Source organism: Neofelis nebulosa, chromosome 15, assembly GCF_028018385.1.
Source record: "Neofelis nebulosa isolate mNeoNeb1 chromosome 15, mNeoNeb1.pri, whole genome shotgun sequence".
NCBI classification, from domain to species: domain Eukaryota; kingdom Metazoa; phylum Chordata; class Mammalia; order Carnivora; family Felidae; genus Neofelis; species Neofelis nebulosa.
In genome coordinates this window covers 195,358-208,664 of record NC_080796.1, presented here as the reverse complement: position 1 = coordinate 208,664, position 13,307 = coordinate 195,358, and the positions used below count along the sequence as shown (strand labels likewise).

General features: G+C 38.0%; 1 protein-coding gene across 1 annotated transcript in view; it reads right to left on the bottom strand.

Annotated features, from left to right (window-relative positions):
• Positions 1 to 13,307, bottom strand: part of LOC131496440 (ankyrin repeat domain-containing protein 26-like) — an 85,805-nt gene that overhangs the window by 56,789 nt on the left and 15,709 nt on the right. Inside the window, exons 3-4 of the mRNA XM_058701989.1 lie at positions 12,004 to 12,037; positions 11,289 to 11,424 (exon numbers count right to left, since the gene is read on the bottom strand). Coding sequence (XP_058557972.1) covers positions 11,289 to 11,424; positions 12,004 to 12,037 — 170 coding nt within the window. The remainder of the gene's footprint in view (positions 1 to 11,288; positions 11,425 to 12,003; positions 12,038 to 13,307) is intronic.

Sequence of the window (13,307 nt, the reverse complement as noted above, 5' to 3'; positions counted from 1 at the left end):
AACAACAAGGAGAACGAGGAGGGAAGGAGGAGGAGCAGAAGAAGAGGTGGAGGAGGAGGAGGAGGAGGAGGAAAGAGGAGGCGGAAGAAGACAGAGGAGGAAGAGGAAGGAGTAAGAGGTGGGAAGGAGGACAGGGAGATGGAGAGTGAAAGGGAGAAGAAGAAGATGAAGAAGAAGAGGAAGGAGAAGGAGAAGAGGAGAAGAAGAGGAGGAGGAGGAAAGAGGAAGGGGAAGTGGTGAGAAGGAGGAGAGGGAGAGGGAGACAGAGTGGGAAAGGGAGAAGAAAAAGAAGAAGAAGAAGAAGAAGAAGAAGAAGGAGAAGGAAGACGGAGAGGAAGAAGAAGGAGAGGAAAAAGAAGAAGAGGAAGAAGAGGATGAGGAAAAAGAAAGGTCTGAAATCTATGACATTTCCACCTTTTGAAAATAGAAAACCAAAACAAATTAAACCCAAACCAAACAGAAGAAAGGAACTAATAAAGACAAAAATCACATGAAAAAAAGCAGAAAAACGATAGAGAATAATCAATGAAACCAAATGCTTTCAGGAGGTGAAAAAAAAAGGATCAATTTCTACCAAGACTGATCCCAAAATGAAGAGAAACAAGGGAAGTATTAACAATATATCATAAATTAGTAATGTAACTAACATTACTGGAGATTCACAGATACTAAAAAAATAACAAAGTAATATTATGAACTTTATATAATTAATTTGACAACTCAGATGCAGTGGGTAAATCCCGTGAAAGACAGAAATTATCAAAGCTCAATCAAGAGTGAAGGGTGCCTGGCTGGCTCAGTTGGTAGAACATGTGACTCTTGATCTCTGGATTGTGAGTTCAAGCCCCATGTTGGGTGTAAAGATTACTGAAATGAAATGAAATGAAATGAAATGAAGTGAAATGAAATAAAATAAAAAAATAAAATAAAATAAAGGAAAAAAAGAACAGATAAACTAACTAACTCTATATGTATAAAAGAAACTAAAGTCTTAGATAAAGATCTTTCCACAGAAAGCAATTCCAGAGCCAAGGGGCTACACTAGTAAATTCATCCAACATTTTAGGAAGAAATGTTATCTATTCTACACAAAGTCTCCCCCCAAAATGGAGAGGAGAAATATTTGTCACCTCATTCTATAAGGCTAGCATTACCTGAGACCAAAACTAGACAAAGATACTATAAGAAAGAAAATTCTGTCATAAGCATGGGAGTACAATTTCTGAAGAAACCATCCACAAATCAAGTCTAACACTACATTAAAGAGGGGGGTGTGTCAACAAGGCAGAGAAGTAGGGGGACCTGAAATGACCACATCCCTCAAACACAGCAGTGAGGCAAGAAGATGTGGAAATCTAGGAATCCGGGCTACAGAGTGACACAAACATCTCCAGGGGCCCATGGGGACAACTTGCCAGGTCATGGAGATTTTTAATCTATTCTTTCTGCACCTCTTCTGTATCTCCTTCTTATTTTCCTTCCTCTCTCTCTCTCTCTCTCTCTCTCTCTCTCTCTCTTCCCTGCCTGGTCAATTTTTTGTCTTCTTCTCTTTTCCTTTGCCCCTGTCATTTCTCCCTTTGTATGAGATAAGGCATCTTCCATCACTACCCCCCGTGTTTAAATTCTTTTCGAAGGTTACATTATGAACAAATCTAAGCACACCTGCTGGAATGGCCAACCCACCAATATGAGTAGGGAAATAAAGCAACCAGAGTCACAAAAACAGAGAGCATGAAACACACTCCAAAGATACCTGTTGAAGGGCCAGGCCCTGGATAGTATATGACCCCTTTTAAAAATAGTAGTGCTCACAGGTGCAGGACACATGACAACTAGGAAAACACATAAAGTACCGAACACTGAAGAAATGGAAGAATTCTCCTCAAAAGAAACTCCAGGAAGAAATTAGAGCTAGAGAATTGCTCAAAACAGATATAAACAATATATGGTTCAAGAATTTAGAATAATAGTTGTAAGATTAACAGCTGAGCTTACAAAAAAGCATAGAAGACAGCAGAGAATCTATTGCTGCAGGGATCAAGGAACTAAGAAATAGTCACGGCAATTAAGAAATACTGTAAATAAGATGCAAAATAAACTAGATGCAGTAACAGCAAAGATGGAGGAAACAGAGGGGAGAATAAGTGACATAGAAGATGAAAGTATGGAAAATGACGAAGACAAGAAAAGGGGTGATAAGAAAATATTAGACCATGAGGGGAGTATTAGAAAACTAAGTGATTCAATGAAATGTAATAATATCCGGATCATAAGAGTTCCAGCGTAAGAGAGAGAGAGAGAGAGAGAAAAGGGCAGATGGTTTACTTGAACAAATTATAGGTGAGAACTTCCCTAATCTGGAGAAGGAAGCAGACATCCAAATCCAGAAGGCACAGACAACTCCTTTCAGATTCAACAAGAATAAGTCTTCTCCACAGCATATCATACTGAAACTGGCAAGTTACAAAGAGAAAAGAGAATTCTGAAAGCAGCAAGGGACAAACGGGCCTTAACCTACAAGGGTAGACACTTATGGGTAGTAGCAGACCTGCCCGCTGAAACTTGGCAGGCCAGGAGGTGACGGTAGGAAAAAAGTCCAAGTGCTGAATAGGAAAATATGCAGCTAAGAATCCTTTCTCCAGCAAGGATGTCATTCAGAATAGAAGGAGAGATAGGCTTTCCCAGAAAACCAAAAACTACAAGAGCTCATGACCACTAAACCAGCCCTGCAGGAGATCAGAGACTCTGTGAGTGGAATGTTGTCAAGGCTACAAAGGACCAGAAACATCACCACAAGCATGAAAACTCCAGACAACACAATGTCATGAAATCCATATCTTTAAATAATCACTCTGAATGTGAAGGGACTAGATGCCCTTATCAAAACACATAGGGTATCTGAATGGATTAAAAAACAAACAAAATCCATCTATATGCTGTCTACAAGAGACTTATTTGACACAGGAGGACACCATTAGATTGAAGGTTAGGGGATAGAGTAGCATGTATTATGCTACTGGAAGTCAAAAGAAAGCTGGGGTAGCCATACTTAGATCAGACAAATGAGATTTTAAACCAAAGACTCTAACAAGAGATGGCGAAGGGGATTATATCATAATTTAGGGATCTATCCATCAAGAAGAGCTAACAATTGTAAATGTTGGTGCTCCCAACTTGAGAGCCCCCAAATACATACATTGATTAATCACAAACCGAAGCAATCTTATTGATAATCATATGGAGATTGTAGGTGACTTAAATACTCCCTAACAACAATGGACAGATCACCTAGGCACAAAATCGGTAAAGAAACAAAGGCCCTGAATGATACGCTGGACCAGATGGATTTGACAGATCTATTCAGAACTTTTCATCCAACAGTAGCAGAATACACATTCTTCTCAAGTGCACGTGGAACCTTCTCCAAAACAGATCACACAGTGGGTCACAAAACAGCCCTCCATAAATATAAAAGAACTGAGATCATACCATGCGTATTTTCAGATCACAACACTATGAAACTTGAAATCAAACAAAAGAAAAAGTTTGGGAAGCCTCTAAATGCATGGAGGTTGAAGAACATCCTACTGGAGAAAGAATGGGTCAACCAGACGCTGAAAGGCAAAATTAAAAAATATATATACGGGCAAATGAAATGAAAACATGACAGTCCAACCCCTTCGGGATGCAGCAAAGGCAGCCCTAAAAGGAAAACACATCGCCATCCAGGCCTTTCTCAAGAAATAAGAACAACCCGAAATACAAAATCGAACCTCACACCTAAAGAAAGTAGAAGAAGAACAGCAAAGAAACCCTACAGCCATTAGAAGAAATAATAAAGATTAGAGCATATATAAACACTATAGAATCCAAAAGAAAAACCTGCAAAAAAAAAAAAAGTAGAACAGATCAATGAATCTAAGAGCTGTTTTTTTTAAAGAATAAATAAACTTGATAACCCCCTAGCCAGCTTTCTCAAAAAGAAAAGAGAATCCGAATAGATAAAATCACGAATGAAAAAGGAGAGGTCACAATCAACACCACAGAAATACAACTATTAGAGAATACTACGAAAATGTATATGCCAACAAACTGGACAACCTGGAAGAAATGGACACAAACCTAGACAACCACACATTACCCAAACTTAAATGGGAAGAAATAGAAAATTTGAACAGACCCATAACCAGCAAAGAAATTCAATCAGTTATCAAAAATCTCCCAACAAATATGAGTCCTGGACCAGAAGTCTTCCCAGGGGAATTCTACCAGACATCTAAAGCAGAGTTAATACCGATTCTTTTCCAGCTGTTGAACAAAGAAATGGAAGAAAAGCTTCCGGACTCTTTCTATGAAGCTAGCATTGCCTTGATTCCCAACACAGATAGAGACCCCACTAAAAAGGAGAATGACAGGCCAATATTCCTGATGAACATGGATGCCAAAATTCTTAACAAGATACTAGCAAATCCAATTCGACAGTATATGAAAGAATTCTTCACCATGATCAAGTGGGATTCATTTCTGGGCTACAGGGCTGGTTCAATATTCGCAAATCAATCAAAATGATACATCACCTTAATAGGAGAAAGGATACGATCATTCATATGATCCTGTCAATAAATACAGAAAAACATTTGACTGAATACAGCATCCTTTGTTAATAAGAAACCCTCAAGAAAGTTGGGATACAAGGAACATACCTTAACATCATAAAAGCCATATATGAGAAGCCTGCTGCGAATATCCTCAATGGGGAGAAACAGAGAACTTCCCCCCTACCCTGCCCGCCGAAGATAAGGAACACAAAAGGGACGTCCACTCTCACCAGTGTTGTTGAACATACTGTTGGAAGGCCTAGCCTCAGCAATCATACAACAAAATGAAATAAAACACATCCAAATTGGCAAAGAAGAAGTTAAACTTTCACTTTTCGTAGATGGCATGATACTCTACATGGAATACCTAAAAGACTCCACCAAAAAGCTGCTCCAACTGATACATGAATTCAGAAAAGTCACAGGATACAAAATCAACACACAGAAATTGATTGCACTTCTATATACCAATAATGAAGCCACAGAAAGAGAAATCAAGAAACTGAGCTCATTTACAATTACACCAAGAACCATAAGATACCTAGGAATCAACCTAACCAAAGCTATAAGAGATTTGTATCCTGAAAAGTATAGAAAACATATCAAAGAAATTAAAGAAGACACAAAGAAATAGAAAAACATTCTATGCTCATGGACTGGAAGAAGAAATATTGCAAATATGTCGATAACGACCCAAAGCAATCTACACATTCAGTGCAATCCCAATAAACGTTGCACCAGCATTCTTCTCAGAGCTAGAACAAACAATCCTACAATTTGTATGGAACCACAAAAGATCCCAGATAGCCAAAGTAATGTTGAAAAAGAAAACCAAAGCTGGAGGCATCACAATCCCAGACGTTAGCCTCTACTACAAAGCTGCGATCATCAAGGGAGTATACTATCGGCACAAAAAGAGACGCAAAGGCGAATGGCATAGAATAAAGAATCCAGAAATGGACCCACAAATGTATGGCCAACTAAACCTTGGCAAAGCAGAAAAGAGTATCCAACGGAAAAAAGATAGGCTCTTTAAGGTTAGAGTGGGAGAGAGCCAAAGCATAAGAGACTGTTAAAAACTGAGAACAAACTGAGGGTTGATGGGGGGTGGGAGGGAGGGCAGGGTGGGTGATGGGTATTGAGGAGGGCACCTTTTGGGATGAGCACTGGGTGTTGTATGGAAACCAATTTGACAGTAAATTTCATATATTAAAAAAAAAAAAAACTAAAAAAAAAAAAAGCTTAATATATTACCAATGTCTGATTTTTAACCTTTACTTTCATGTTTTGATTCAGTTGCTCCAAGTGCATATTTGACTCTTCAATAAACAAAGTTATCCTCCTTTAAATTAAAAAAAAAAAAGATAGGCTCTTTAGCAAATGGTGCTGGGAGTGCTGGACAGCAACATGCGGAAGAATGAAACAGGACCAGTTTCTTACACCGTGCATAAACTCAAAATGGATGAAAGACCTCAATGTGAGAGAGGAAACCATCAAAACCCTAGAGGAGAACATAGGCCACAACCTCTTTGACCTTGGCTACAGCAACTTCTTCTCAACACATCTCTGAAGGCAAGGGACATAAAAGCAAAACTGGACTCTTGGGACCTCATCAAGGTAGAAAGCTTCTGCACTTCAAAGGAAACAATCCACAAAATTAAAAGGCACCAACGGAATGGGAGAAGATATCTGCACATGACATATCAGGTAAAGGATTAGTACCCATACTCTAGAAAGAATTGGCCAAACTCAACACTGAAAAACAAATAATCCAGGGAAGAAATGGGCAGAAGACATGAATAGACACTTTTCCAAAGAAGACATCCAGATGTCCAACAGGCACATGAAAGGATGTTCAACGTCGCTCATCATCAGGGAAATACAAATCAAAACCACATTGAGATACCACCTCACACCGGTCAGGGTAGATAAAATTAACAACTGAGGAAACAACAGACATTGGTGAGGATGTGCAGAAATGGGAATTCTCTTGCACTGTCGGTGGGAATGCATGGTTGGTGCCGCTGCTCCAGAAAACAGTGTGGAGGTTCCTCAAAAAATTAAAAATAGAATTACCTTACAACCCTGCAATTGCACTACTAGGCATATATCCGAGGGATACAGGAGTGCTGATTCATAGGGGCAAATGTGCCCCAACGTTTATACTATCAACAATCACCAAATTATGGAAAGAACCCAAATGTTCATCAACTGATGAATGGGTAAAGAAGATGTGGTTTATATATACAATGGATATTACTTGGCAATGAGAAAGAATGAAATCGTGCCATTTGCAACAACATGGATGGAACTGGAGGGTACTATGTGAAGTGAAATAAGTCAGTCAGAGAAAAACAGATATCATATGTTTTCACTCATATGTGGATTTTGAGAAACTTAACAGAAGAACATGGGGGAATAGAAGGGGGAAAATAGTTTCAAACAGAGAGGGAGGCAAACCATAAGAAACTCTTTTTTTTTTTTTAATTTTTTTTCAACGTTTTTTATTTATTTTTGGGACAGAGAGAGACAGAGCATGAACGGGGGAGGGGCAGAGAGAGAGGGAGACACAGAATCGGAAACAGGCTCCAGGCTCCGAGCCATCAGCCCAGAGCCTGACGCGGGGCTCGAACTCACGGACCGTGAGATCGTGACCTGGCTGAAGTCGGACGCTTAACCGACTGCGCCACCCAGGCGCCCCAAGAAACTCTTAAATACAGAGAACAAACTGAAGGTTCATGGAGGGGTGGGGGAAAGGGGAGAGTAGGTGATGGGCATTGAGGAGGGCACTTGTTGGGATGAGCACTGGGTGTGGTATGTAAGTAATGAATCATGGGAATATACTCCCAAAGCCAAGAGCACGATGTATACACCGTACGTTAGCTAACTTGACAATAAATTATATTTAATTAATAATTAATTAATTAAACTACAGCAATGTGTGTGTGTGTGGGGGGTAATCTAACAATACACTAAGGGATAATTTGTTGTTACCAAATGGGGTTTATCCCAGAAATGCAGAGTTGGTTTAAGATTCAAAAACCGTATCTATCTCCGTAGATAAAATATGTTCCTTGTCAAAATTCAACATCCATTCCAGATAAAAACTTTCGGCAATCCTGGAATACAAGGGAACTTCAATATGATTTAAAACAAAACAAAACAAAACAAGTCTTGATAACTCTACAGCTAACGTTATATATAATGGTGAAAAACTGAATGCATTTCCTATAAGATCAGGAAGAAGACAGGAATGACATTCACTGAATGACTTCTTTTGTTCAGCACTATACTAGCAGTTCTAGCCAATGCAATCAAACAAGATAAAGCAACAAAGGACATCCAGATAGAAAATGAAGTGAAACTGTCTCTATTAGCAATCACATGGTCACAAAATAGAAGTTGGCAAACTCCAGCCTATGGGCCACGTTACTTGTTTCGGTAAATTAAATTTTATCAAAATACAGCCATGTCCATTAATTTATGCAGTATCTATTGGCTGCTCTTATAGTACAATGGAAAAGCTGATTAGTTGTGACAGAGAATGTATTGGCTACAAGTCTACAGTATTTACCATTGCTAGTAAAATAGTTAAAAATCAATTTTATGACCTTTGCTTATGTAGAAAATCTGACAGCATTAAGAAAAATGCTACTAGAATTAATAAATGAATTAATCATGGCACATGCATGACTCAGTCGGTTTAGTGTCTGTCTCTTGATTTCAGCTCAGTCTATGATCCCAGAGTCATGGGATGGAGCCTGATGTCAGGCTCGCACTGAGCATGCAGACTACTTAAGATTCTCTCTCTCTCTCTCTCTCTCTCTCTCTCTCTCTCTCCCCCCCCTCTCTCTGTCTCTTTCTCACTCTCTCTCGATCTCTCTCTCTCTCTCTGCCCCTCTCCCCTGCTCATGTACTCTCTCTAATATTAAATATATCTATACATATAAATTGATCAAGGTTGGAGGATACAGAATCATTACACAAAAATCAACTATATTTCTATATATTAGCTATAAAGAAACAAAAATTAAAATTTTGGGGTATCTGGGTGGCTCAGTTGGTTAAGCACTGGGCTCAGGCTCAGGTCATGATCTCACCGTTGGTGAGTTCAAGTCCCACGTCGGGCTCTGTACTGAGAGCTTGGAGCCTGGAGCCAACTTCAGATTCTGTCTACCTCTCTCTCCGCCCCTCCCCAACTCATGCTCTGTCTCTCTCTCAAGAGTAAACATTAAAAAAAATTAAATGTAAGATATATTATTTACAACTGCACTGAAAATAAAAAGCAATCACAGTTAATATCATAAAAGAAAGAAAGACCTATACATTAAACACTACAAAATATTACTGAGAAAATTTTAAAAGGCCTATATCAAGGGAGAGGTATATACTCTGTTCAGGGGGTAAAAGATTCAATATTGTCAAGAAGTCAATTCTCCCCAAATAAATCTGTAGATTCAACATAATCTAAACTTAAATTCCAGAAGACCACCAGAGTTGGTTTTTGTTTGTTTGTTTGTTTGTTTGTTTTAAGAAACAGACAAACTGAATCTAAAATTCACGTGGAAATGCAAAGGATCCAGAGTAGCGGAAGAACACTGAAAAGAACAGAGCAGGACGACAAACACTACCTGATTTCAAAAATCCTTATAAACTGGCAGTGATTAAAACAGCATAATATTGGTACAAAGATGGACAAAGAGATCAATGAGACAGAATAGAGCACATACTTAAACCCTCACATATGTGGCCAACTGATTATGACAAAGGAACAATGGCATAAAGTGGAGAAAACACAGCCTTTTCAATAAATGGTGCTGGAACAACTAGCTATCCATATGCAAAAGAATTAACTTGTGTCCATACTCTGTATCTCAAATAAAAAAGAATATAAAATGGGTCATAGATCTAAATGTAAGACCTAAAACTATAAAACTTCTAAAAGAAAGCATGAGATAAAAGTTTTGTGACCTTGTGCTATGCAAATATTTCTTAGATATGAAAACCAAAAGCAACAATCATACAGGAACAAATGAATGTGTAAACTGGACTTCACCAAAAAGAAAAACTGCTCTTCAAAAACACTGTTGAGACAAGGAAAAGTCACAGAGTGGGAGAAGAAAAACCTTGCAAAGAAAAGAGAGGTGAGAAAGGAACTGTATCTAGCTCTTTCCACCATCTTTCTGTGCCACCATCATGATGCATGTGAATGTCGTGGCAGATGCTCCCCAAAGCATAACAATACTGAAAAGAGAAGCAAACTCCAGGTTCTTACTAGGCCATGCTCCAAAGACATTGTCCATTTTCTAACTGTGATGATGAAGCATGGTTACACTGATGAATTTAAAATCATTGATGATCACAGAGTTGGGAAAATTGTTGTGAAACTCACAGGCAGGTTAAGCAAGCATGGAGTGACTGGCCCCAGAATTGATGGACAATGCAAAGATCCAGAAAAATGGCAGAATAATCTGCTCAGTTTGGTTTCATTATACTGACCACCTCAGCTACAGTCATGGACCATGAAGAAGCAAGATGAAAACACACAGAAGGGGAAATCCTGGGATTCTTTTTCTAGGGATGTAATACATATGTGCAAATAAAATGCCTCAGTGGAAACAACAACAACAACAACCACACAAAAAAAAAGAAAACAAAATAAGAAGGAACTGTGTCTAGATTATACAAAGAATTCTGAAAACTCAACAACTAAGAACACAAACAAACAAATTTTTAAAACAACCAAAGGTTTGGACAATTCAAAGAAGATACACAGATGGCAAACAAGCACATGAAAATATGCTCACCATCATCCGTTATTAGGGAAATGTATATTGAAACCATAGTGAGATATATACTAAATATCCATCCGAATGGCTAGGATTTAAAAAGCTGACAATACTAAGTGTCCATGAATATGTATGTAGGAATTGGTGCTGACACAGACTGCTGGAGGGAATGGAAAACCATACTACTCCTTTAGAAAACAATTTGGCAGCTTCATAATAAGGGAATATAAAGGGACATGAGATTTTTAAGGGTGATGAATATGTTAACTGTCTGGATTATGGTTATCGTTTCATATGTGTAAACATATGTCAAAACTATCAAATGACAAACTTCATATATGTGCAGTTTACCTAACTAAAGCTGTTGGAAACAAAAAGCTCTTTCAGAGGAAGAACGTCTAAAACATTGGATAAGACACAGACGGAAAGAAGGATGTAAAACCATACAAGATGAAGCCAGAGGACTGTGGCCTTTAACCTAATAGCAATGAGAAGTAATAGCTATGCTTTAAGCAAGGGGGTACCATGATGAAAGACACATTTTTTAAAACATATACTAATCATGGTTGCAGTGTAGACCAAGGTCCTGGGAGGTAGAATGGCAGGGAAAACAGTCCTGAGGTTATTTCAGTCATCTAGGAGAAAAATAATGACCTGACCTGGGTGAAGGCACAGAAGAGAAGCAGAGTTAACAAACACATTAGATGTGCCATTCCCACTAAGAAAGGTACAGTAGAAATGATGGCTCTTTGGCTGAGAGGATACAATAGTGCTCCTTTTATTTTAATATAAAACATATTTCTGAGATGAGCAGCTCTATAATACAGCAGTGCTCTATGGTGCAGTAGTAGGCAAGGTGTGCACATATTACTACAGCAATATACGTAACAAGGCTTCCTACCTTTACAATCCATGCCAAGTTGTTCAATCAGCAACATGAAATTCTTAGAGTAAGGCAACTCACAATGCTCTGAAGCTGTTTCAGATGACTGAATGAAGTCGACAAGGTCATCCATAGAGGTAATTTGCTTTTTGACCTACCAATGAATAATACCATTTCAAAATGTCCCCCACATATTTATAAAATATACTAGGTGTAGAGAAGTGATAAATAGCCATCTTTTTATAAAAGCAAAAACAGGGGCACCTGACTGGCTCAGTCGGTTGAGCATCCGACTCCATTTTGGCTCAGGTCATGACCTCAGGGCTCCTGAGTTTGAGTCCCACGTTGACCTCCACAATGACAGCATGGAGCCTGCTGGGGATTCTCTCTCCCCCTCTCCCTCAGCCCCTCCCCCACTTGTGCATGCTCTCTCTCAAAATACATTTTAAAAATAAGTGAATGAACATTTAAAAGCGAAACCATAGAGACTTTTTAAAAGAACGGATTTTTATCAAAAAGACACTGTTATCCATAGCTAGTATTTCTAAGTAACTTTTTCACAGCAAATGTCTCTACAACAAAGGAAGATTTTCTATTTTTTCACTACATCTTTCATAAAGTAATTTTTTGCCACTGAACAATATTCCTAACAAATATGTATCAAAATGATATAATAAAATAAAAATAAAATAAATAATAAATACAATAAAATTACATTGTCTCTTTTGCTTACCTTGTTCTTTTTCTTAGAAATTTTCTTTGCAGGTCTGAAAAAACCCAACAATTCTTTTCAGGCAAATATTAAATACTTAAAATACAAAGCGTATCTAAACCTATTGTTTCTGATATAAAATCTCTGCATTTGAATCTAATTTTCTACAAAGGGGATTAAACAACAGAATAACATTAAACAACATAGAAAACATTCTACTGCTAATATTAACAAAGGATTAGGTGTATCCAGTTCTCTTATATGTGCTGCTGAAGCAAGCACAACAAAGTACTAACGTTAGGTACTAACTAACAAAAGCAAAGGAAAATCCTAATGCTACTTGCATTATTTGATAGGAATGATACCATTGTTTGTGTTTTTGTCGTCATTTCACTAAAAATAAGCTTTTACTGGCACTAAAACCTACTAGGAAAGTGCAAGTTAACTCCCTATATGAAAGAACCCCTTTTTAACAATCATGATATTAACGTGTTGAAGACTCACTATGCAGCTACTCTCTAGGCATTACTATGAGCCCTTTACATGTCTTCAAGGTATTTGAAGCCCCACAACAATCCTATGAAGTAGGTTATTATATTAGGTATTTTACACAGGAAGAAAATGAGGCACAGAAAGTCGAAGTGACTTGCCCAAGAAGCCCTCGTCGCTGGCCAAGAACAGACCCTGAATTCAAACCCAGGAATGTGCCTTCAAAGCATGTGTTTTATACTATGTGGTTAAAGTAATACTCCAGTGTTTCTAACTAATATGACAGCAAATGAATCTATATTATGATTCGATTTCTAGCTATAGTGATACATAACAATTTCTGAATCTTACACATTTTTTAAGAGACTTTATACTTGGCAAGATGGGAAATCTACTTTCAATAAACTAAAGATTTGCTTCTTCTAGAGAAGTTCCTCAACAGGCATTCATTCATTCATTCATTCCACTGTTTATTCCCACATTCAACACATACTTATTGAGCATACAATCTGTGTCAATGGCACTGTTGGTACAGGAAGCATGGTTTTGGTAATTTAGAGCTCTCTAGTCCAAAAGGAATAATCTGTTATGGATTACTGGTTTCTTTTCCAATTGTAAATGAACAAAATCTTCCCCTTTCCCCAGAACCTAAATAATATTAACTTAATAGAACCAGATACTTTAAAGTCCCTAACAAAATCATAGCTATTTGTGATATTATCAAAGGCACTGCATATCTAAAAGCATCAAGGAAGGATTAGTTTTATTCAGAATGGCCTCAGTGTTTGCATACATTTATGATAAGGGTGTGTGTGTGTGTGTGTGTGTGTGTATAC